At 34.5% G+C, this 27852-nt stretch overlaps 1 protein-coding gene across 5 annotated transcripts in view; it reads right to left on the bottom strand.

Annotated features, from left to right (window-relative positions):
* The window catches only part of LOC129746496 (uncharacterized), a 154578-nt gene that overhangs the window by 13368 nt on the left and 113358 nt on the right, over window positions 1-27852 (bottom strand). For all 5 annotated transcript variants that reach the window (XM_055740162.1, XM_055740165.1, XM_055740166.1 and 2 more), the window contains one exon: window positions 4308-4413. In XM_055740162.1, the coding sequence (XP_055596137.1) occupies window positions 4308-4413 (106 nt within the window). The remainder of the gene's footprint in view (window positions 1-4307; window positions 4414-27852) is intronic.

Genomic DNA, 27852 nt, shown 5'->3' with positions numbered 1-27852 from the left:
AGATTTTTCAAAGTACCCATTCTTGAAAATGAGTTCAGATCTTATGTACACTGCCGGCCAAAAGTTTGGGATCACCCGCTAAAAAACATGCATTTTGATTGTTCATATTTCAGCCGTCTTAGGACATATTGCAAATCTTCTGATCTCATTTGAAAGATAATGAGCAATAGCTATTTCGGAGGTATTTTGCCCATAAATAATGTATTAGTTTTGCAGCTAAAACTTAACCTAAAGTTAGAACATTTTCAAAAAATCGCACTCAATATTCAAAACCGATCATCTTGGGATAGGGTGGACAAAAATGTCAAAATTTGAGTTGCATTAGAATCCTTATTGTAAACTTCTCAAAACACAATTAAAAAATTTTGTGCAGAAATTTAAGAATGTACTATTAATTAATAAAATAGACACTTAAGTTATCGTCCAAAAGTTTGGGATCACCCCTAGTATCCACATTATCAAAGTCATAAAATTTTCATCATTTAGCTTTAGAAAGCCTATCCCAAAGGTATCTGAATTTAATTAATCAAATTTAAGTAAAAAAAAATTATAATCAAAAATATAAACTGTAACATTGACAAATCTGATTAAAAATCTATGAAATGATTATTTTTTCATTATTTTCAAACCTTGGTCAACATCTCAATGCAATGATTTCATACGGAACTTTAAATTGAAAAAAAAAACTCTGTTGTGGTATGAGCCTACTTGGTTGAATGATTCAACTCAATCAAAACAATCGAAAGATTCCTTTTAATTCAACCACGGAATTAAAAATAATCTTTCGATTGCTTTGATTCAGGTGAAAAAAAACCCAATGGCTTCATGACAAAATTTAAATAAATTGTAAAAAAACTTTCCAAAAATGGGCAAATAAAAAGTCGCATGGTTAAGCCCCATTAAACTTTCAAATGGAAGTGATGACGAAAAATAAAATCGCATTGCTACGAAGGGGTGTTTCTCAGAAAACGTTCAAATCTTTCTATGAACCAAAGAAAGACTTCCACAATTTTTCGTTTTTCATAAATAAAAGTATTCTTTAAAAAAAAATATTCGCTAAACATTTCAAATCAATAAAAAAAACATTCAAACTATTGAAAAAAATATCAAGACTTATTGATGAAGCTATTCAATTTTGCCTGGTTTAATAACCCTAAAAAAATAAAAAAGTTAATGTACACACATGAATTCATTTGAATTAAACTTTTTTTGTTTTTGACAAAAAATGGTAGAAAAAACTATTACTCTGCAACCTGTTATTACCTTAAGTTTATTTTAATGCGGCCTGCCGAAAAAAAATTCTAACTAAAAGTGGCCCGCTGCTTCAAAAGGTTGCTCACCCTTGCTTTAAAGCAAAGTGTTGTTTGAAAACAACACTAATCAAAATCCAAATTTCTTCAAAACGTGTGGATATTTTTGAGTGCTGTATTCACAAAAAAAAATATTTTAGAGATTTAAAGAAATATGTCCATGATATTTTCATTGCGATATTGTAATGCATGTGAGAGAAGTCGTACAAAGTATGTATATGCAAAAATTGCAAAAATCAAATATAGTTTTTTTTTTCTTTTGAGAAAAGTAGTTTTTGGAAAATTGCTGTTATTTCTTCAGCTTTGCAATTTTCAAAAATTTTACTAATCTCACCTTCCTCACCTCACCTTTTTTTCCTGCTCACAAATAACAAGCTTTGCAAATTTGTAAAATTTTTTTGAAACGAATTAAGAATTCCAAATTATTTTTCAACTTTCATGGACCATAACTTTTATAACAACTTCAAACCCGTTGAGTTGGGTTATTCGAATTAAAATGTTATTATTTCACTAAATCAATAACTGCTATCCTCATTGAAAAAAAATCTTGCATTAAAAGGTTAAAACCCAATTTGTTGAACAATTATTTGGTGTAATGCTTCTAAAGAAATTCTACTCGCTCGTTTTCACCATCTTTCATTTCTTCTAACTTTCTATCCGTCTAAAAAAATCATTATCTAAAAATGTTCTTGTGAATGAGGAAATCACTTTTCACCGATAAGGCCGATAATCTAATAAACAAATATTCTCTTTTATTTCACCCATTTTAAAAACTATTTTCTAAATATTCAAAGTATCAATTTCTACAAGATTTGGGATTTTTAATTCGTTTTTAAATATCTTTTAGGGAAAACTTTAATTTTGAAATTGATATCTAAATTCTCAATAAGTATTATTTATTCTTTTCTGATATACATATATCCGATCAGCTTAAATTTTTATTGAAATTTAAATTTTCTGGGTATATTAATTTTTCAATGGTTCTTGCTGAATTCTGAATTGAAGCACCTTTAAAAATATTAAAATTATTCGCTTATCTTTCTGATGGTATTTTTTATTCCTATAAAAATGTCGTTTAGTAATGAATTTTTTTTATGATCTTCACTGATATACCATGTTTTAAGATTTGCGTCGACAAAATTAATGTGTTTTTTACATAGGTATTCATGGAAACATTTAAAGTTGTATATCAAGTTAGAGTCTAAGAAATTGTTTAAGCACACATTCACGTGAAATATTTATTTCGTCGAGAGCATTGTTTTACTTCCAATTGCTTACCCAGGTGCCAAGTTTATTTAGCTAACAATCTCATTGAAACTTTGATCCTATGTTATCATTAAACGCACAACGTCGTGAACTTTAGCAATTTGCCTTGCTGAGAAAACCTTCTCGGTCAAAAGTTGATCCCGGCCAAAATGTTTCGGCACTTATCCGGCCCGAGTAGATTAGGGAAAATTTAAAACAAAAACCTGAAATAATACTGGCATTGATTTTCAAATAATGAAATCAAAACAGAGCGTTATCCGATCAAATGTAGTCAAAATTCACTTGTTATAAAAACAAATTAAGAACAAAGTGGAAGGTAAACACCTGAAACAGTAATTTTTTTTTTTGCGAAGTACATTAGCAGCGATTAAATTGTATTTTTGAAAACCTATTCAAAAAAAAGTTTCGAATTTATTTTAACGAATTAAGCTTAAAGAAATATCCACGTTTAACGCCAAATATGTGTAAAATTACATAAATTTGATTTTCTTTTGTAAAATTTTTCAGAAAAAAAATAATAATAAATCCTGCAGTAACGTGCACTTCCCCAGATTTTGCTATGAAAAATTCAGACAAGCCCAAAAAAACGAGAAATCTTGAATTCTTACTCTAGCCTTTATTGCTTTGGGCGCTTTGCCTAGTTAAAAATAAAGAGTGATAACGTTTGTGTTTTCGCATTTTAAAAACGATTAAAAGGAAAGGCTTCAAGCAAGTTCAGTTTAAATGAACTTTTTATGTGGAATTCATCCAATTTCTCGATAAACCTCAGGGATTTTATCTCAGGCTCCAAAGAGCGACACTCAATACGCTCGATCAGTGAGTCTCTTATCCAATCCTATTTTAAAGGTGTTTTTTTTTCATTCGATTTTTTTTTCTAATATTCACCATCCGAGCAGGATTAACTTTGTTTATGGTTTTTTTGGTTGCAAAAGTTTCACATGTCACAAGTGGTTTTAAAATTGAAAAACTAATTTGCTCTTTCAAAAAGCAAACAAAGTTGTTTCGTGTCTTCAACTTCCTTTTACCTTAAAATTTCTGGGGGAAGATATTCCTTGTATGCTATTAGGGCTTGCCTTCAAGATAGTGCTATGAACCGCTGTTGTTGCTTTTACAAGACAGGTGTGACTTTTGAAAAAATAAGTAAAACACTATAACCTGCGCACAAAAGTGCTGAAATCACAATAGTCAAAAACACGTTAAACTAGTTTTTGATCAATGAGCATCAGAAGCTGCAAACGGTGTTTAACTCTAATTCAAGAATCAAGACGTCACTATCTTGATTCCTCAGGCGGTTGTGCCGACAAGTGAGTTGAAATATTGTAATCGTGTTGATTATTGACTTAACAGTGCTACCAACTCAGAAAAAGGCAGGGTCAGTTCCAATCCATTGGATAGTGATTGCTTTTTAATCGCTGGATTTTATTGATATTTAGTCACAGTATGTGGGAAAATAATATATAGAATTCAATGTTTCTGTTGACTAAGCCGGTTTGTTTGTTTTTGAAAATCTAAATTATGCAGAAAATTAGATCAATGATAAAATTTCACTAACCATCATCTGATATTCTGTTTACTCGGAAAGTTCCCACAGTTTACTAGTTGGTAATGTTTAGTGTTATCTAGCTTTCGCCCGTTTTCCCGTTGAGAAGGCCAACTTTCTCCTCATAATTGAAAAACTTTATCAACATCAGCATCCCAGGAAGGAAGCTGAAAATCCACACTCATACTCACTGGTGTTGAAATTCGCCTCATGGTACTGTGTTTTTCCTGGTTCATCAATTGCAACTAGAACTTCCTGCTGCGCGAACACGGCTCCATATAACTGGAACGTAATAATCTGGAATGAAATTAATGAAAAATATTATGAATACAATACCCTGGCTCATATCAAAATAAAAGAAGTTCTTCTGTTCGACATTTCACGTTTGCTCGCTCAACGTCTCAATAACTTGTAAAACATACTCTAGAAAGTTTCTCATCACTTATTCAAACATACGCAAACGCCAATGCAGCAATTTTCCAGGAAAATAAACCCAAAAGAAAAACTTTTCACTCACTCCCAGATACAAAGTTTCGAATAAAAAGTCACGACCGTGTGTATAGCATACATATATTCCGGAGCGTGGCAAAACGTGAGTAGAAACAGAAATTAATTTGGGTCGGAATGCCTTCTGGGACAGTTTGTTGTTGCCCGAGATCGTAATCAGCATACAGCAAAGTGAAGAAAAAAATAGAATGTTTTCATCAACACCATGCCGATGAAGACGCTCAGCTCAAAACTCATCAAAGTTAAGTGAAATTTATTCGGAATATGTCGCTCCAACTCCCGAATTATTCAGTTGTTACGGATCAGTTAATTTAGATAACTTGAACCGAAGAAAACACACTTAGCGGAACTTTCGGGAACGTAGAAAAAAAATACTGCTACAATTTTATGTAGGAATCAAAGCTGATTTATACCGATTTTTAATAAATTTTAACCTTTAATTTTGTAGCAAATACAGAGCTATAGTCAATGGAAAAAATCAATCGACAAATCAAAACCTTGAGGCAGTTCCTTGGCCTCCCAGAAGGCCCCATGCCAAATTTAAGTCTTTTTTTTTTCTAAATCCATGAAACACATTTCACGCGCTTGTACCGCTCTAAAGTGATTTATATTCGTTCGCGTATCAAAAAATCTCAAACTTGTCTATAATTTTGATAATTCAAATCAATCAAATCACACAAAACCAACGGAAAAAAGAGACATTTTTTTTTACAGATGTTTTATATGATTTTGAAAATCAATTTTTTTGTTGGAAAAAGTGGTCATATTGACAATTTTTATGAAAATAATAATTAAAATATATGGATGAATTTGTTTAGGATTTTTTAGTAGGGGAGAATGGGGTAAAGTGGGCCATGGGGAAACGTGGACCACTCTAAATATCTCAGCTGTGTGTGGTGATAAAAATCTCAATCCAACTGTCATCGTCGTCGCTTTTCGTAGGCATGTTTTTCTGTATGTTGTTGACTTATGTACGTATCATATGCTTCTTTAAAAATTTAAATAAGCACCCGCAAAATTGCATCCGTTGGAGACCTCAAGTACATAATAAAAATATGCTCATACGCTTATGATCTTCGTTTTTTCATGTTCTTTCACGTGGAAAAAGAATTTTTGATGAAACATAAATCAGTGACACAAACGCGGGAATCGTGGGCCACATTTTGTGGGGTATCTTTGGCCACCTATATTTTGGTGTTTTTATACACATTCAGAACTTAAAAAACGTTTTTCCTATCTGCAAAGATTTCTTATACCAAATAAAGAGTTGTGAAATGTATTTTGTCTATTTTTTCCAATGCGGTAGAGACGAACAAAAATCCTATATAAGGAATTTTGCCGAAATGTTCGCGAGCCAAGAATAATGAACTATTCGATCATAAACAACTCTCTTTTATATTTCCTAATCTGAAATTACTTTAAAATTACTAAAGGAATTATGAAATTTCAGTTTTGGGTCAACTGATAAACTTTGCACGTTATCTTGTCAATTTGGGTTTGGTGGCCCACGTTTCCCCACAGTTTTTCTTCTTCTTCTTCTTCTTCTTCTTCTTCTTCTTCTTCTTCTTACACCAACATGGCCAAAACATGTAGGCATCCTGGAAAATGGAAGACTTGCGTCTATAATTTTTCTTTTCAGCGTATTACCTGTTACATATTCCTATGCATTGCAGATATTACTACGGCCAGGCCAACCATGTGATGAAAACCGCGAAAGATACAGGATACAGGGGAGGAATGAAGCGTGGAGATCCCTACCAAACGCTTCATATAATATTTTGAATATATAAAGACCTAAATACGAATTTTTGTCCTTGGGGAAAGTATATATGGAATATTGATACAATAAATGCTGTTAAGAAATTAGGTAAAACTAAATAATAGTAATAAATATATAAATATTTAAAAACTAAATAAATATATAAATAAACTAGCAGACCCGGTAAACTTCGTCTTACCATGTTAAACTTTGCGTCCATTTTCAATTTTTCCTAGTTTTTTACATTTCCCTCCTTTCCCTTTACTCGAATCGTCCCGCTTAATTCTATCAAAATTAAACCTAAGAATTTTAACTCAACAGGTCTTTTAAAATCCAATTTCTGTAACTTGTTCCATAAATAACTGTATGTTGATAATATGTATGTATGTTCCATTTGCTGTATTCCATTTAGTGATTTATTCCGTTTTGTTCGAGTTCACAATAAGGTTTAAACCGAAATAAAAAGTATCTCATTTATTGGAATATATTGCTTATGAATCTTTGGACAATTTTTGAAGTGTTTTCCGAATATTTTGCCTAACGCAGCGCTGTCAGCTCCCAATTAGCTTAAGATGGTGTATTTTTTAGAGCTGAAAAAATGATTTTTTACTTACCATTTTCAAACAGCTTTTTATTTATCATCCTCATGCTTCAAAGCAGTTTGAATTAAAATCCATATTTTCACTAAAATCATTTCCAAAAATTTTCGCCTGATACTTAAATTATAGACTTTACACATTTCAACTTAAAATGTTCCCAAACAGCATTTGTCATGGCATTAAATCTAACGATTTTGTATACTGCAAATTCCTTTTTTTTTTATTCAAGCAAAAAAAGAAAATTAGTTCATTTGATTTCATTTAGGATTATGTAATATTTTTAAGATTAGAAACATTAAATTGAAATGCAGATTTTTGAAAACTTAATAGATCGAAATGAAATAATCTGTTCAGGTTTCGATGGTTTCGTGAGTTCATTTCTAAAACGAAACACAGGGGCAAATGCAAACGAATATCACCACAGTTCAACTTTCATATTTTCTGAAAAAAAAAATGATATTTTCAAAAAACTTAGTTATGTTGACAAAAAGAAATATCATTTGTCCTATTTATTGGGGCAAGTGATAACACATAGGTCTTTTTCAGATGCGTCAGTGAAAAGACTTTAAAATGAATTTAATACTTATTCTTGTTTGTCTGTTTTATCAATTTTTATTGATATATACTAAGTTTTCTCCGGAATAAATTAATGCTTGGTACTTCAATTTCACTGAATGCTGTTCAACCAAAAGACCTTGATTTACAAAGACCTTTATAATAATTTTGAATATCCGCTTCAGATTTAACACTCGGGATATCCTTTCAGGCCATTTTGGAGATAAAATTCTTGAATTATAGATGTTTCATTGCTAAATGGCGCGTTTTCACTTTTTCCACCTAAGAAATTACAGGAATTTATATACATATCTTTTTACACTCTCAGGTCATATTAAAAGTTCATCATAAAAATCTGCTGCCGCTGGAGTATCAATCACAAAAAAAACTTTTCAACAAAAAAGTGAATCAAAAGTCTCTTCTATGTAGCCAAAATATGTTAAACAAAAACATACTTTTCATGTTAAGTTCATACTTGAATTGTGTGTAAACAAACAGTAAACGTGTAAAAAGTTTTTTGATGAATGATTGAAAAAAAAAAAAAAGAGTTTATTTAATCAGATAGTTTTTTTGGGCCCAACAATTTTTAGATGCAGAAATAATGTATACATTTTTCGTAAAAGTTGAAAGTTTGCACTTGCTCTAGTTTACTTTCTTAAGGGGGGCGGTAGGGTCTAACGGGTATAAAAAAACACCATTTTCACGATTTTTTTCTAGAGCTGTCGTTCAAACAAATGTATTAACATTTTTTGCATTATACAAAGCATTGTTAAAAGAACATTTAGTAATTTTTTCGTAGAAAAATATTGAAAAATGAGCCGGTGACGGAGCACTTTCAAGGGTGCCTTTTAGAAAACACGATTTGCGGTGGACACTGTATCTCAGCACAGAATCATCTGAAGTAAAAAAATCAGAGCAAAATATTTTTAATAGATGTTTTTCTGGACCCCAACGTTTTTATATAACTTAAAAATATTTTTATGAAATTTTTGTGGCTGTTTAAAGTAAAAACTACGATTTTTCTCTTAAAAATCCGCCATTTTCACCTGTAAAATCTCCCCAAAGTAAAAAAATCAAAAAAGAAAAACGTTGGGGTCTGGTGTTTTATATGTAGAATATATGTTCCAAATTTGAAAAGAATCGGATAAGTAGTTTTCAAATGACGATGTCCACGGATAAAAATGTGCTTTCGAGAAAAACGCGTTTGAAGTTTTTGCTCTTGCTTTCTTGCAGTATTAGAGGAGATGAAGGCCTATAACTTCTACAGTTTTGCTTCAATTGACTTGAAAATTTGACACATCATTCTTGAAATGTTTTACAATAAGAAAATTAAAAAAAAAATCGATTTTTTTAAAGTGTTAGACCCTACCCCCCCCCCCCCCTTAATTAAAAATTCTTCCGGAAAATGCATATTCTCACTTTTTGTTATTGAAAAGTAGATATTTTATTGATAACTTCAACTTACGTTTGCAAAAAATCAAAAAGTTCATTCGGCCTTTAAAAACTTCAATCCTATCTAATCTATCTCAAAGAACACACTCTCGTTCAGTTTATGTGTCCAGCGTTCTAGGCGTATCGGATTATACGAAATTGAATATAAAGCTTCCCATTTCTTATTTTCAAACGTCCGTAAAGTGTCATTATTTCACATCTTTTGGCAACAATTTACTACTTAAAATTAACACGAATTAAAAATGGTGTTAATATTTGAAATCGTTCATATGGCTTTGATTCTATCGATAAAATATCAATCCGTGTCACATCTAGGTGTAATTTATTACCATGTGCTGTGTACAAATAAGCAAGGAAAAAACCCATCTATGGGTTGCATATCGTCCCCACGTGCATAAGACATATAGGTACTTGGTTGAGAAACAGGCGCCTAATTTTTAAATTTTTCCAGCGATCGATGAACAGTATGCTTTGGTTACTATTATCTTGCAACGACGTTTGCTAGCGACGCCTCGCCCATGGAGACGAAAAACAAACCCCTCGAAGAAAAGAAAATTTCTAAAAATGGTTGCATGATTTTTCAATTTCAGATTTTGGTAAAATAATTTTTTTTTTATTCGTTGGCAAAATGTCAATCTGAGTCACATCTAGGCGTCATTCATAACCATGTGCTGTACAAATGAGCTAGGAATCAAGAAGAAAAAAAATCACATCAATGCTTCATATCGCAACCACTTGCATGGAAAATTCTTGGTTAAGAAATACGCGCCAAAATATTCTCACTGATCAGTATGCTATGCTATGGTTACTATCCTCTCGCGACGTTGGCTCGCGACGCCTCGACCATGGAGACGAAAAACAAACCGCCCGGCGCCCAAAGGAAAGAAAATTTCTATCTTAAAAATGAAAGCCATGACTTTTATTTTATTCCGATTTTTACAAATTTAATTATTACGGACAATTAATGCGACTTTTTGTTATTTTTATTCAATATAAACCGATTCGCATGCCTACAGAATATTATAAAAATAATTTCATTTGAATCGTTTGAGTCATTCTGGAGGAGTAGTACTACAAACACCGTTACAAGAGAATTTTATATAATAGATAAAAATATGAATACAAAAAATAAATAACTGAATAAAGTAATAAATTGTAAACTGTAACTAAACTATAAAATATTTAATGTAATGTAAATTAATATAAAACAATGTAATATTGTACACTATAAAATAATATAACACAATATAATAAATATGTTCAATGAATTATAAAATTTAAAATAATGGAGGCATTAATTTTCGACCCTCTAGTTGGTTTTAATTCTAAAACCGAGAGACAGAGCCCCTGCATATCAACCTGTCTGTAGTTTGGATGAACGTACAGTAAAATTTTGATTGGATCTAGTTTCATATGATTACAGTAAAATACGGAGAATTCTTATAAGGTAAGTAGATAAGTTATTTTGTCTGGTGAAAAAAAAAGATAAATAAGTTTAACAAAGACTTCGTCATATATTATTCACTTCGATACTGATGCAGCTGATTTCCACACTGTAAATTCAATTTTGCATCAAGGAAGATCATTTAATTGCTAATCATAATTAATTTACAACAAACGAGATAATGCTAGAATGGATTGTTGAAATCAGATTAACATGATATCCTGGAACCTGGTATTCTATCCTCAATAATGAAAAAAATAAAAATTAATACGGCAGTGCGAATAATTATGTAGATAAAAGAATGGATTAAAATAAGAATTATCAACCAATTATTATAAAATCTACAGTTCAAAATTTCACAGCGGTGATACTTTTATTTGGAAAATCTATACAGTCTGCTACAGAAGCTGAAACGTGTAATTTTCTAGTATTAATTTTTAACATCAGTGTCACTTACTTTATCAGGTCTTCTATATATTTCATTTTAAATTGATTGAAGGTTAAAAGGCGGTTAAAGATGTGTATCTGAAAAACTATACCCAGTATATAAAAATAAACAATTTCAAATTTATGACGAAAATCTTAAATCTATCATTGAGAAGATGTCTGAACGTTATTACAATATCTCGATTTCCAAATCCCAGCTCTCTTATTTACAAAACTTGATAATAAACATTGATAACAGATGAAAAATAAACAAAACATTTAAATAAGTCATGCGGGACAAGAACCTTATAGATAATCTGGAACACGTAGATCCAATTGTTGAAAATTAAAAAAATATTTTAATCGGTAAAATACAATTATATAGAAGCTGAAACTAAGAGTATCATAAATTATTTAAGTTATTTGGCATGAAGCGAACTTAGTCTTCTTCTAAAATCCAAAATTCAGTCAAATTATGGCATTTAAAGTTAAGCTGCATGTTTTATTTATGTAAAAAAAATTAAATAATTACAATTACATTTCTATAAACCCATATTCCTACCAAACTGGATCAAATTTTTATTAGGATGAAAAGAAAAATAAAATTTGAGCCCACTCACTGTTCTCGCAGTTATAACTTCTTGAAATGCGAGAGACAAAAATATTTTTTGCAATTAAGAACATGATTTTCCTCGGGACTGCCAGCATTGACAGCATACGCTCCGTCAATTGAGTGAGTACGTTCCTCGTTCTTGAAAATATAACAAGGCGAAAGTTACGAAGAGAATAAGTTGAAACGGGCTCACCATAATTTGCTGCTTGTTATATAGTATGTGTAGAGGCGTCCATCACCTGCTGCGATCCGCGAAACGCATATTCAATTTGTTACTTCCCTTCACCTGCAACACTTCCCTACCACCACTATTCTTTTTTTGAAGTTAACTTTTTCGCTGTTTTACAAAACCGCACTGCATATGATAATTTTTAACGCCACCATATTGCATTCCCAGACGCATATAAACGAAAAGCGCTGGAATAATTTTCCACGCGGTGGCTTTGGAAACCTTCTATTCTATAACAAACACGCACAACGATCCTTCTTCAAACAGGTCAATTCACAACAAATTATGCATTTGAATTACAACAAACTTCTTTCGCCGAACTTCCTAGAGCACATTTTTCCCAACCCGATTGACCGATGCGCCATATTCACTGCATGCATATACCTACACATCAGAAAAAAAACACAAACGCGACGACTGATTTTGCGACCGTTCTCGACAAAGGCTCACACAAGACTCCGCAGTTCTAAATTCGCACAACTTGTCTAAATAAAAACACTCTTAAAATCCTATTTTTCGAATTAATTTTTCTTCCCCACAGTTTTTCAAAAACCAAATAAAATACTTTTTTTGAAAACAACCAGAACTCCGGAAATTCATGTATTAAAAAATAAACAAAAATGCCTAATGACACCTTAAAAATGTTGAAAACTTTTCCATTATTTTTTTTCTTTTTATCTTTTATAATAAAGAAGTTATGAAGCAAAGAAAAAAAGTGGCCCATGATACCCCACTCTCCCCTACGTTTTGATGCCAAAAAACACTGCTTCATTTTGTAGAAAAAGAATTTGTTTATGTCCAATGTAGTTGGTTTGAAAAGCGAACAAAAACAGTCTCAAATGAATGAATTTACGTCACAAAAAAAGGGAACTTTTTCATTTTACGAGAAAACTATGACATTTCTTTAAATAAAAAAATAAGATTTTCTTTGAAAATGATAAGACGATTCTAAAACTCTAAAATTTATAGAAATTGGTTGGAATCTAGTTGAGTTACAACAGCGCGAATGAGTGAATTCACGTCACAAAATTTGATTTTTTGTTAAATTTTATATAAAAATACGCTCTGAAAGCTGTTTTACTCTCCAGATGGTCGGATTTGTACAATTCAAGCATAATTTAGTTGATTTTTTTTAATAAGTTCATTATTTTCAAATAAAAATACAAAAAGATTGAAAAAAAAATTTTTTTTTGTGAATTTTTAAATAAAGACAGTAGTAATTTTAACATATAGTCCTTCAATATGTTGCTATTCCAGTGCCAATCAAAATAAGGAAAAAGTTAGATCCGGATACTGAAAATTTTTGATTTTAAAAGACGAAACAACAGAATATCGTTTTTAAAAGTGTACATAAAATTTGAAGGCTACAAAGAATGGTTCAGTATAACCACAGGTATAACTTTATATTCGTGACGTGAATTCAGTCAGCTACCCTGTTCTGTTTGAACTGAGTGAATTCACGTCACAACTTCAAATAAGCATAACTTCGTTCGTTGTTGTTCAATCGAAAAATTACGTACATCGAATTGTGGGTAATTGTGTTTTTTACAACTTATTTGAAGACACTGATATTCCATTTCCACAGGGAGAACAGGATATCAAAGTTGTATGTACTAAAGTCCAAAATGGTTAATTTTAGCGTGAATTCACGTCACAAAAGTAATCAATCACAACAAAACCAACTTAAATTTTACAACGACCAAATTATATTCATTTTAAAAGAAATTCAGTTTGCGACCGTTTGCTGCAATTTTTTTTTATTTTCAAGTAAATTACACAATTAACACACGACGTATTACAGGACACGACACTTAACGTTCTTACAAAACGGAAAAAGGATTCAAAAATTACCTTTTTTGTCGACCGGTTTCGGGCTCGATGTTGGCCATCTACAGGACGGTGTCCGACTGATCACACAAAGAAATTAAAAACACTTGTAGCATCCTACTATGTCGTAGTGTTTGTCGGGAGGATGGTCAAATTTATAACAATTTCCTTTTAGTAAGGGAGAAGAGTGGCGACGTAACCGGCGCCTCGTGTTCGTTCATTAGCGGATTTTCGGCCGTGCTAATGAACATTAGCTTCGTTCAATCGTAAGTAGCGATTGGTTTCGACTAGTTTCTGTCAAGTGGTCGTTGTTCAATGGGCTCATGTTTTGGTCGAAACAGATCTGGTCGTTGTTCAACGGAGCAAGTTGAAATCGGTCGAAACTAGTCGAAACCGATCCAGCTCGAAAGCAGGATTCATTTCTACCACACTAACACACATGCAGCGTGTGTGTCAGACAGAGAGCACGTTTTTGTTTCGTTTTCGCCATTTCATTTTCGTCAAGTGCTCTGGATGTTCGGATTCAGTCGGCGTTCGGTGGCGATTAAGTGCGGTTTTGGATGTTCGTTGCTGGTGGTGCTTGAGGTGGCCACCAACTCCATGACAAAATGGTAGCTAAATCAACACCGGATGCTTACAGGTAAGGTCCGATTCAAAAGTGTACAGATTTTCCGAGTTTTAATCGAATTAATTGTTTTTTTTTTTCTTTCCAGGTTGCAACCGATGGCAAAAACGTCGGGGTTTTTTTTTTGCAACAGTCCGGAAACGAACAGTTGGAATTTGAACCCGCTGCTACCGGAACAACCCCGGTGCGATCGTGGATTAGGATTGGTCATTTGGCAGTTCACTCGCCGGAAGGTTTGTTTCCAGGAATGGAACTTATCAACAAAAAGTGTTTCAAATGATGTTTAAAAAAAATAAAATAAAATCAAAATGAAGTTATTTGTGTATTTTAATGATATATCAAACATTCCCCCATTTAAAAAAAAAACAATAAATTTTGAAATTTCAGATCTGGAACTATTTTTTTCTCCGGGCTTTGCTAGAAATATTAGTAAAAATTGCAGCGGCTAACTTTTTTCTTGTTTGCTCAAATTTTAGTTAAAAAATATTGCTAAATTGATTGCTAAAATTCTAGCTGGTCAAATTTGAGCAAAATTTTGCTAATTTTCAGACTCGAAAATGTTGTGTGTAAAGGGCTTGATTTAAGAATTTGTTAACCTAAATTAAATTTTCCCGTGATCTGTTTCGGTCTGTCTAGAAATTCGTGTGTAAAACACACAAAGCACGCATTAGTATTGGTGTAAGTATGTTCAACAGACGACCTGGTTGAAATCGATCGAAGTCAATTAGAAAGAGACAGATTATCAACTGTCAAAATCCATTCCTACTTGTTTCGACCAATTTCAACCTGTTTCGACCAACTTTCATTGAACACACATATTGACTCCCATGCGTTTAAGTGTGAGGTTTTTCTAACGCATTTCTTGTACCTCACTTTTTCCCAATCTATGGCGTGATCAAGTTCTGTTGCGTGGGAAGCTACACTAGATTCGTTGATTCTTAGGTTTTCTACTGCGTTTCTATGTTCTTTTAGTCGAACTTTGAACTTGCGCCGTGTTTGGCCAACTTGTTGATAAAGGGAATGCCGTCGTGATCATGGACAAACATGATTACGACAATAGGGTCCGGAATATGATTGCAACTGGGCCATATGAGGAATACATGTTTAAAAACGGTAAGCCGAAAGACCCACTTAACATGATGATTGAAGAGGCAAACACAGTCCGGCAGAAAGTCGCTCTCTTAATGGGGGACACTAAACTGGAAAAGAAATTCCTCGTTCCGAATTCGAAAGTCGCGTCACTTTACTGCCTGCCAAAAATTCACAAAAACCCGATAGCAATGCGTCCCATTTCTTCTAATATATGCACGCCAACGGAAAAAATGGCAGCATGGTTGGTAGAAGAAATAAAAAAGTATCCAGTGAACCACGGGAAGAGCGTTAAAAACTCCGTAGAATTGGTAGAGCACCTCAAAGGATTCAAAGTGCGTCGAGGCGAAATCCTGGTTTCGTATGACGTTTCTGCACTTTTCCCAAGTGTGCCCACCTTGGACGCCCTCCGTTGTTTACGGAGACATTTGGAACGCCGCCGAGCTCCCGATGACTTAAGTAGCTATTTTAAATATTTTGAGTAAATTGCAAATTTTTCGCACACATTTAAACAAATGTTCTTTAATAAATATGAAAAATAGATTCGAATGCAACTCGAATTTTGAAATTTGGTTTGAATTTTAAGTTCGGTTTTTGAAAAATTTCCCAACATTAAGCTGAATTTAAGTCATATAAGCTCTATATTAACATTCTGTCAAATACAAACAAAGAAGGTTTTGCTCACGATCTCTTGAATGAGAGTAAAATAATTCCAATACGTCATAAGATGGCTGAGATAGGGCTGATCAAAATTTTAATGTTTTTGAGGATGTGATCCCAAACTTTTGGTCGGCAGTGTTTGAAAAATTTTGTAGCAAGCTGTTAAAGAATGTAAACACGGGTAATCATTGACTGAGCTTTAAAAATATTCAAATCCGTTCGATAAAATTTGAAAAAAAAATTGTTCTGAGTAAATTTTAAAATAATAAGTATTTTAAGTATGTTGAAAACATACTTTTGCCAGGTTTTTTCACTGTGAATTGGCGCGCCGGACCCTTAGGTAGGTACATACATATATAGGCAACATTTCCTGTTCAGACAACTGAATACAAACATATCTATAATAAAATCTATTTTTTTTTCTAAATGTGAAGTTATAAAACGTACAATATTAAATGGTATCAATAAGTAGGACTGAACTAAGAATTCAATTATAAAGAAATACATTTTCAACTGCTTTTTTGCTATTCGTTGTATCTATTGGAATACACTTATACCTCGTTATACGGCCTAGATACGTTCCAAAAAAAAAACGTCGTATAACTGTTATTCATACAAATCCATATAAATTCAATGAGATCGGTTCCAAATTGGTAAAAAAAATAACAAGCTTTACCAGAGATTGTATCCTTTTATTGCAGTTATTTGAATCTAAAATATAAACTAATCAAGTACATTCGATTGTATATTAAATAATAACAGACTTGAAAAAATTTTTTTTTAAAAAACTTCAAAATCCCATGCCTATTTAGCGAATCTCTGTGCCGAAAATGTGCTCAAAAGTCAAAAGTGTCCTGTACCTTATAAGATTGGAAAAGCAAAGTGTGGCATATAGACTCAAGCTCCCAAGTAAAATGATGCATGAACACTACATTCAAGCGAATCAAGAAAAACATTGTATGGGATCCTATTAAATAATTCATCCCAAGAAAGTATAGTGAGAAATGAACTTACTGCATCATTGAATGTCGGCTCCGATATTTTACCCAGTGCACCATCTGAGTCGTTTAGCAAACGAATGTTTATTGTAATAATCCATCTGCCACCGTCGATTCCCCAAAAACGCACTGAATTGGATGTCTTCCGTTTGGCCGGTATATTTTTATCATCCTCCTTCATCATTGATGTGAAAGGGATGAGAATGAGAGGGGAATGTTGTGGCCAGTTATTACAATAAGCTTACCAGACCGGTTTTATCCGGGTTTGTCCGGATATTTAATACAAAATTTGGGAAAAGTCCGGCCCTACCTAGTTGTCCGGATTCACTCACTCTATTTGCCAAATTTAACACACACAGAAAAAAAATGTGTTGTAAATTCTTTTTATCCTTGCGTCCAAAACGAAATTATTTGAACAAGTTTTATAAAAAAAAAGTCATGAAAGTTTTTCGGAAGCCTGATTACAATTACAATGCCACTGGTAAGTGTTGATGAACGAAATTTATTTCAAGTTTTTTTTTCCATTATTTTCGTGGAGTGATTACTGGGTTTTGACCAAATTTGCCAGGATTTTGCCCGGATTTTTGATCAACAATTTTGAAGTCAAATGCCCAGATTTTACCAGGTCCTAAGATGTAATACCTCGGATTTGTCCGGTTCGGATACGTGCTGAAAAAAATCTGGCACCCTTTTATTAGAAAACTTGTTAATGCCGGTCAAGCACAGAATCTTATACTGTTAATTCTACCTCCAAGGAAGTTCAATATTGGAGTAGAGTCTGATTTGTGGGTGAACAAATAAATTGTCAACTACGACCCATCAAACAGCTGTGCTTGTGCATTAGAAAGTATTCATTGAATTTATGGAAGAACGAAGCATATCGGTTCGATGTCAAAATTTGTAGAATGGTAAAATATCGGCAGTCCAAACAAAGCATGATAAGTCAGCGATCCTTTCTGTTCATTTTAACAATTATGACCTGCTGACACTAGGAATCACGGACGGACATGGGATCTATAATTAAAATAATGATGAATCGAACCATATTTCACACACTTGTTACCTTGGAATTCTCACGTCAACTCGTTTCGTTTCGTAGGAAAAGTAAACAAAATGATCGTGGATGGACAATCACTGCCCGTAGCAAATGAGGCACGTTCTCCCTGTTGGCATCATAAACCAGCAGCAACAATCATTATCTTACTCATTGACAAAGCTTAAAATTTGCGATAGCGGTCTCATCTTTACGGGAGGCTACAGCCTTAAATAATTGTACGGAACCTGTGTCTATGAAAGAGCAATCGCTTTGAGAGATAGAGAAGGAAATGATCGATACAACAGAAGCAGCACTAAACCAGTAGACTGAGTCGATTTGTGGTCATACTTGAATTTCTCAAGCCCTGGAGTCTGAAAAGCTTCGTTTTGATTCAAAACTCATCCAAGATTTTTTTGCAGAATTCTTAAGTAACGTTTACATGAATAAATTTGAACTCTTAGGTTTGTATGAGAAACTTGAATTTTTGTTCCTGTTTTTATGCCAAATTATTAATTCTTTGAAGGAAATTTTCCGCTGAACAACTTTGTCGAAGACCGTAACTTTTTATCTCATCAGGCAAAAAAGTTATTAGCTGTTTAACAGAGGTATGTCATTTGGCACTGAAAATCAATAAATTCAATTGACATCACTGCTGGTGCCTTGTGAAATGTTGAATAAAAAGTAGTCCTGCAATGCCTCGCTAGGCGCCGAGCAGTGATGTCAATTGAATTTATTGTTTTTCAATGCCTAAAGACATGCCCCCATTCAACATATAATAACTTATTTATCTAATAAGATACGAAATTACGGTCCTCTAAAAAGTTGTTCAAGGGAAAATTTACGTTAGAGAATTTATAAATTGGCACAAAAACCATTTGCAGGCTCGGTTTCACAGACGAAACAAAAATGATGTTAATTTTTCAGTAAAACTTATTCAATTTTCCCATACAAACCTAGAAGTTCAAATTCACTCAACTTAAAGTTGGATTACTTAAAATCATGGATGAGTTAAGAAACCAAGACGATATTGTTTACACCCCAGGGTTTGAGAAATTCAAAAATGATCCCAAATTGACTCAGCCTACTAAACCAGTGATCTTTAACAGAGTGGTAACATACAGGTGCCTTAACGATAAGTGTTTAGTAATCAGCTGGGACACATTCAAGCTAATCTGAGGGCTCCCACATAATCGGCAGCTATGCATGAAGCTTAAATGGTCATCCCAGAGTGTTATCTTCATAAAGTTCAAGTCCATAAAGCGAATCGTGCAAAAAAACTTCGTTTCTTTCCATACCTTTTCAAATAGTGCGCAAATAGACTGACTGAATAAAAAACTAGGCTCATTACTGGTTTCATCCGATCCGAACCCCAAGTTTAGAAACTGAACGCTTCTCCGAATTGGATTTGACATGTGTGATCCTTACTTGGAAACAACTTTTGCCCCGAAGCACGCTGGAGAGATAATTACAAAAAAAAATTAAAATAAGCACTTACTCTAACGAATTCGGACTCATCTTTTTATTCGATGAATGGCAAAAAAACCGTAAACCACGTCAGCTACCTGGAGACGGTGTTCTCTCTAAGTGATAAAAATAGCTTTCTTCGAATGTGGGTCGGGCTAAGTGATGCTTTCATTTTAATTTAATCTATTGCAAATGGATAAGTTTTTATGTATTTTTTTTTCCCAAAAGCTGTGCCTCAACAAGCTATGTTTGTCCAAAAATAATATTTTCTCGAGGCGGCTAGCCTAAGCTTAACAGAAATTTTTACATATAGTACTTTTGCGGGGTGACTCAAGTTGATACGATTCTTGGAACAAAAACAAGAATAAACCGAAATTTGTGGCTGGAGCATTTTGGAATAGTTCAATGGAAGCACATTCCCTAAACCAATTTAAAACCGCTATTCTATTCAGCGAATCATTTAGCCAAATTCTAAAAGTGAGCGAAAGCCGATTGCGGGATTTTCTCATCCGGTACCAGACAATTACGTGAATTACTATCTGTGGTAAAATCCAGCTTCACTACATGGGAGGGTGTATTAGTTTATTTGTGTTAACCAATCTTAGTATTTTGGGTGTAAATTACTCAAGAACTGATTCCGAACAGTATTTACATGATATCGAATGAAATGGACATTGATTTGATATATGCCACACGAGAACGTTAGACTGTTGCCGCGAAATGTTCCCAACCGGTCTCATTGAGCTATAATTAAATCGAAATATTAAACGCATACAGAATCTACATGTCTACCTTCATGCATGCAAATTTTTAATAAGCAGATTTCTCCAACCTTTAGGTGTTTTTCCTGAAATATTTTCTAAAAATGAAACTGCACCCATATTTTCATTTGAGTAACACTTAGTTAACACTAATCTATGACTCATTTACAATTTCATCCAACAACCTGCTTTGTTTTTGCCCCATTTTCTATGAAAAATTGTATCGAAATTCTGATTCAAATTTGGATTTGCAATTCATACAAAATTTGATTCATGATTTTCGAAACTCATATGCCTTTTCAATATTTGGACGCTAATTACCGGCTAGGAACAAATTAAATATACAAGAAACCATCCTTTTTTTTTCTTTTTTTTACTCTTCATTTATTGAGGGATTAACCTTTAGTTTTCACCCTTAGTATTAATATATCAATACTGGACGTTACAGAGTTTCTTAAATTTGGTCGTACAGTGCACTTTGCTTAAGGAATTTTAACACTTTCTTTGTTGTTTTTTGGTTTGTTATTCAGATTCGAAATTTTGTTTGCACTGATCACACAAAAAAAAACCTTCAAAATGGCGATCTTGAGTTTAAAACTCATAATCATCATATTTACTTGACACGAATGTCAAAGCGTTGGTAAAGTGTCACAAATAAACAAAAAAAAAATCATATTTATATTTTCATGAAGTTTCACGAGTCGGATTAAAAATAAATAATTGATATAATGAGATAAGATTGAAACAAAAAACTTCGAAATTTTAGTTTTCTAGAAATATTTTCGAACGTAGCCAGATCAGGAAATTTCGGGAACTTATTTTTTTAACCTTGCAAAAACCGGGTTATTTTGATTGAATTTAACATTCAAAAACCCGGATAATATCCGGGCAAGTCTGAGCAAATTCCAGGTAATAATCAGAAATCAATAACAAAAAAAAGTGAAAAAATATATTTGAAATTAAATTTTTGGCCGATGCACATTACCAGCGATCAATTCGTTTGAGGCATCCGGTTCGGTTTTTTTTTTGATAAAACAAACTTTAAGAAAAAAACTTCTTGGAGGTATACATTAAAACTTAATTTGAGATTTTTTTTTAATGTACCATAATTTGTGAATAAAATTCGATCAGTTTTCTCCACTATGCAGGCATGCCTCAAAAATTTCATTGCAAAACCGAGCAATTTGGAATGCTTAATCATAATTGAGTCGATTTTGGAAACAAACTTCGCTTCTAGGTTGTATTTTATATATTCTGAACTGTAATTTAGAATTAGAAACAATATTAAAATTCGAAAAAAGTTCCAAATCAAAAACTTCAATTTAGGTTTAAGATTCAGATTAACATTTAACATTCAAAATTTAGACTCAGATTGGCTTGTAAATCAAAATAAAAGTATGAAAATATATGAACTGTACTTCCTATTTTTCTATAAAGTGAAGAAAATCATTGGAAAACCCGAGAAATTTATATAGGCTAAAAGTAGGACATTTTTGACCGAAATGTTTCAATTTTGGACCTAACATCACCAAAACTTTGTGTCAATAATAATAAATCAGTTAAGATGCGAATTTTTGATTGGGACAAAATTTAGAACCTTCAATGAGCATTTTTAACCTTTTTCGGCAGCTTGGTGCAAATAAATTACAAGTAAACCCTTGAAAAGTTCTAAATACTGTGCTACTGCTAGGGCGGACTGGAAGTGAAAATGTTTAAGAAATTCAAAACATTTTGTTATCGTTGAACTGCTAAAAAGCTGTAATACTTTCTCATGACAAAATTATATTTTAAACAAATTTTAAAAAGTGAATTTGTGGATTTTTTTTCGAAAGATCAAACTTTTCAAAGATTTTTTATATCTAGATCCAAAAAAAGGCACCAGTTTAGTACCAGAACAGGGACAGTTGGAAAATTTGATCATCGTATCTTTGTAAACCTTTCTATAACGGTGAAACCTATGTTTGAAATGCTTATTGAAATTTGCAGATAAGATCATTAATGGATTTTCGGAAAGGTGTTAAATTTCAGTACATTTATGAGAAATACATGGATTCATAACAACAACCGATTAAAGGGTCCAAAGCAGGGCAACTAACCCTATGTCTTGTATCTTAACACCCTTGACAGATCTTTCTAGGATATACTGTAGGGTAGGTAGGCCTAGATCAATGTGGTGGAAAGAGAGGTGATGAGAAAGTAACGTTGCAAAAGTAGAATTAAAGTTTTTTCTTCGTAAACATAGTTACCATGACAGAAGTGACGTCACTACCGACCATTTTCGTGACGCATTTTGCCAAGGATAAATGAAGCTCCCTGACAACGACGCGTCGCGACGCAGGGCTTGTTTATGTTAATTTTTCTTTTTTCTCGCCGACGTGCAATAGCGTGCGTTCCTTTGCGCCACCTTAGTAAAAGTGTACCTCATTGGGCCTAGATATATTATCAGGAAGATTAGGAGGCCAAAGATGATTATGTCAGATGTTTTAGGTGAGCCAAACAAAAAAGACGTGAAATTTAGAAGCATCTTTTAATCAACCGGCACTCTGCAGTTTTTCAGAAGTGGGATAAGAGAACGCCCTCCAACATGGTGCTGGGAAGATTGAACGACGGAGACGATTTAAACTTCTGATCCGGAGGCACCTCAACTGGAAACTCTGGGAGGATTTTGAAACGTTCCGGATGCTCTGGTAGGAACTGAAGTTTGCAGTTTTCCAGGCACTGGCGCTGTCAAGATGGCAGGCAGTAGTGTAGCTAGAGATCGCGGATGACTTTCGGTCCTCAGCCAGATGATGCGAGGAGCATCCCAGTACAAGGTAACGGAGCTTGAAGTGACGGCGCGAAGAGTGTTAAAGTTTTGAAGCATATGACTCAATGTTAAAAATATGATTAAATTGGATACTCATTCTAAATTGTATGTGCATTTCGTATTTGTATTAATATTTTATTAAAACACAGATTGTTGGTACATCGAGGACGATGTATCTGTCAGAATGGCCGAGCTGTAGGGATCAAGTAGGCCTAGATATATTATCAGGAAGATTAGGAGGCCAAAGATGATTATGTCAGATATTTTAGGAGAGCCCAACAATAAAGACGTGAAATTTAGAAGCATCTTTTGATCAATCGGCACCCTGCAGTCAATCTGAAACCTTCGAGTAATAAACATGTAATTTGGAATCTCGTCTTTCAATCCGGTAGTCTGCATCAAAATTCTGAGGATTTCAAGAACCTGCATACAGATTTAGGACGCGGCTGAAGCTTCTGATCCAGGCAATACCTGAACTGAAAACTCTGGGAATACTAGAAACGGTTCGGATGCTCTCGTAAGAGCTGTTGAAGCATTTTTCCAGGCACTGGCGCTGTCAGGATGGCAGGCAGTGGTGGAGCCAGGAATCGCGGATGTCGTTTGCTCTTCTGCCAGACGATGCGAGGAGCATCTCAGTGTCAGTTGACGGATTCAGCAGTGGTGGTTAATCGTGAAAAAGGTTCAAGAGTGAAATAAATTTGTTTTCAGAAGCTTCAAGACAGACCTAAAACAAGTAGTATTTAGTTCGAAATTTAAGGTGTAGGCACAATGAATATGAAATCAATATGGACAAATGGTACATAGTGATCGAGGTCGATGAAAATGTTCAGGATGGCCAAGCTGTAGGAATTTTGTAAGCATGTTAGAGATTCAAGAACAAACAAGGAGGCTACGGTTAAACATTATTCATTAGATCAGAACTTTATATCGGTCACAACTGGAACATTGTCTTTCAATCTGACCGGCTTCAGTGGGATCAAGAACCAATAACCGCCTTGGAGAATGGAGATCGGGTTTCGTTAGCTGGACAATATGGACAAATTCAATTCAATTCAATGATCCGGTGATTGCAGAAAATGAATTCTGGAAGAGGATTACTGCCGTCGTCTGCTGCACAACTGTCAAGGAAGACTGAAAATGATCCGGATGTCAGTAAGAGCTGATAGTGCAGCTTATCCAGGCACTGACGTTGTCAAGGTGACAATTAGGGCTGGATGCCGTAGATCGCGGAATTGCGATGTGCCTTCAGCTTGACTAAGCAAGGAGACCCAGAAATAGCGCTGGAATAATCGATTTTCTAACCATGAAAAAGCAAAAGCAGAGAATCAACAAAAATAGAAAAAAATATTCAAAAATATAGTTCAGGAAAACGGTTTCGTTTAAGTAATGGTAGAGCAATTGATTTGATTCTATGTAAATTTGTGTAGACAATGTGAATTTCGAAAGCGAAATTATTTTTGAAATTGTGATTGAGATCTGTAGAATTTATATTTTATTTTTTTATCTTTCTAAGAAGTACCTAACACATTGAGGACAATGTTCTTGGTCAGGATGGCCGAGTTGTAGGGATCTAGTGAGCATATATGATTTTAATAAGAAGGCCTCGATTGATTGTACGACTGTAGTTCCATCATTATTGCTCAAGATGTCAAACAATAAAGTTGTATAAAACCCTAAGTCTCTCACTTATTCCGGCCCCTGCAATACCACCAATACCTAATGGCTAGCATAAGTTTACCCGATTTTTTTAGGAAGTATCCGGGCCGGACAAATCCGGGCAATTTTATATTAAAACCTGGCAAAATCCGGACATTTGATTACAAAATTGACGACCATGAATATGGGCAATATCTGGGCAAATTTTGTCAAAACCCAGAGGTTACTAAAAAAAAATCAAGAAAAAAACTGAAAAAAATGTTTCATCAAAATTCATCGACAGATTTCAAGTGCTAAAAGCTGCGACTCACAGAAATTGTACTATGTTTGCCGTGACCGGGATTCGATCTCATGACCGTTTTCTCGGAAGACTTGAATGCTCCACGCCACTAGCAGTGGCTACTAGAAAATATGTTTCCATATGCTCCATTTAGTTATGCAAAAAATGTTTGAAGCTCCCCTCCCCCATTCCTATAGTAGTTAATACCTTCCTATGCCAAATTTAGTTTCATATGCTTGATTAGTTCTCGAAAATTGTAAGGGAGTCCCAATTCCTTTCGCCTCAATGTACCCCCGGCTCCCAAATAATCATGTAATATTTCTCTTACCTAAGTATCTTCCAATGCCATATTTAGTTTCGTTTGGTTGATCAATTTTCGATTCACGTATCCAAAATGTATGGAAGCATCCTTCCCCTCTTTTTATCTCCTCAATGTAAGGAAAGAGGGGTTCTAAATAATAACAGAAAATCAAATTAGGATCCTATGGCTCGATTAGCTATAAAATTGTGGAAAAAAAGTGTTGGTAGACTATCTATGGACCCTAACCACGATGCTGCGATGGTCGATAATCGAAAACCCACGAAGCAGAAGGTCTTAAGGAAAGGCGTTAATGACGAGCGAAACAGCTGATTTTCGAACCGTAGTTCGAGAAGATAACAAAAAAAATGAAGAAAAATCCCGAAGAAAGTTCACCATTTTCCTAGTATTATATCCAGTAGTCTTAAGAGCGATTTGGCACAGGTCAAGTTAGACCCAGTTTAGTTAAGAAATTTGCCGTAAAATATATGTTTAATGTAGTTTTGTAGTAAATAAATTTCGTTTAAAGTAGTGTGTTTTTGAGCCAAATAAACGTGTACTTCTTGCTTAAATAAATGTGTGCCTAATTTGTGAAACAAGGAGTTTTACTTACCGTTACCGGAGCAGAGATTGAAACATCACAAGGGACAACCCAACACCCCCCACGGAAGACCCGACCCAACCATTAGCCCAAGGTTTGCCCCCCACCGGAGCAACTCCCCCCATACAGTCCACTGCGAGGTCCAAGCAGGGTTTGGACCGCACCCCAACATTTTGGTCCTTCGAGCCGGATCATCAGCATCGCTCAAGCAATCTCTGCAGCACACCGCCATTGGGAAAAAAAAAGGCACACATCAAAATTCATCGCACCGCCAAAACTCATCCAAATCACCGTCGCTCATTACCCGCAGCTCACAGTTGAGTTGGAAAGTCTTCGTGCTCACCATCAGCCTCCCCAGAAGCATCTAAGCTATCGCCAATTACTGATTAATTGCAGCGTTTAGCAAGGCACTTCTCAAAACACAACCCGTTCAGTGAATGTGGATCAACACTAGAACGCTTCCAATCAACTGTTGACGTTAATGGTCGGATACATTTCGGAACTTTGGAGGATTCTTCACCACAGCAGCAACTGACAACATAGATTCTTCGCCGAACCAACTGGTCTCCCAGGTAAATAAACACTTATTGGTCTATGTTCAGTTGTTGCATGGACTTCTTGATGATTACTACACCATTTGCTTCCACCTTCCTTTCGTAAACATCAACCCGTTTCTGAGCTGTATTGTTACGCCAACCAACCGAACACACACTACTAAGAGCCGAAACTACACGAATACGATCGCGCAAGATCTCCACCGTCATCACCACCACCAGTTGGGACTGGAATTAGTCACAACTACCGAGACCATCCGTGACGTCATAAACTTTTCGGAAGTTAGGACTTCTGCTGGCTACTTTGATGACGTCATCAATTCGAACCACAAAATCATCACTTCAACAATAAATCAACATCAAGTGTTGATTTTGTGGGAAATTTCACCGCCTTTACGGGATATTTTCCACTGGTTTCCGTACGAATAATCCGAGAGGTCTGGTCGAAAACGATCAAAATCATCGATCGTAAATCCATTGGAAGCCATCATCGTCCACGCAAGGTCAAGGCCATCAGCTTCCAAGATCAACAGCTGATACTCACCGGTTTGAGGGTTTCCCAGCACCATCGACTTCGTTTCACAATACACCGAGTAAGCCACACGCACGAAACTAACCTGAGAAGACGATTCCCGCCGCGCCACAACTTTTTCGGTCAGGTTAGTGAATTTATGTACTACCGCTTTAGTATATGACCGGCCGTTGCTGGACTTAGCAAATACTGATCCCTGCAAATCTTACCTTACAAACACAACTGTATGGTGCAACATATCCCAATTCGAACGAGATGTTTGAATGTGCATAATTGTGCATTTGCCTATTTATTTGTACTGCATTGGATCCGCAAGTACACCGTTCAGCAGAATTATTGGATTTTCTGCTATTTGATTTTTATGCTGCGCAATAGTTTTTTCGGTTAGGTTAGTAGAACCGTTAGTATACGTCCTGCCGAAGCTATATTGAAATACAAATACTACATCCAATCATTATCCTTGCCATAACACCCTGCTAAACTGATCAACCCGAGTCAACCCGAAATATTTTGGAAGAAACCGAGGCGCACCAGTTTTTATTTGCGTGGTTCGAGGAGCAAATTTACTCCCACGCATTTTGAGCTTCATTTTCCGGATTTTGGATACCTATACCTGTAGAGGGGCGCAACTGAATTTTCTTGAAAGTAAGTTAAGCTCTACAGAGTATATGTTCTAGTCGAAGCTTTAAGAATTTGGAAACTACAACATTATTATTTTGCCCACAACACCACTTGTCTGATCGATACCGAGGTTAATCATCAATCTTCACGCGTAAACGAGGGCTTTTTGGAAGCGTTACTCCAGGCGCTAAATTCACATCGCGCACTGCCATTCAAGTTTTGGATTGGGAGGAGCCTACCTGTAGAGGAGTGCAGTACTAAGTTTTTTAAAGTAAGTTAAGCTCTACAGTGTATGTTCCTTGCCGAAGCTAGAGTCAGAATTGAATCCTAACACCGTGCATTTT

This window comes from Uranotaenia lowii, chromosome 2, assembly GCF_029784155.1.
Source record: "Uranotaenia lowii strain MFRU-FL chromosome 2, ASM2978415v1, whole genome shotgun sequence".
NCBI classification, from domain to species: Eukaryota; Metazoa; Arthropoda; class Insecta; order Diptera; family Culicidae; genus Uranotaenia; species Uranotaenia lowii.
Note: the sequence above shows the minus strand (reverse complement) of the source record. Positions and strands in the feature narration are given on the sequence as shown.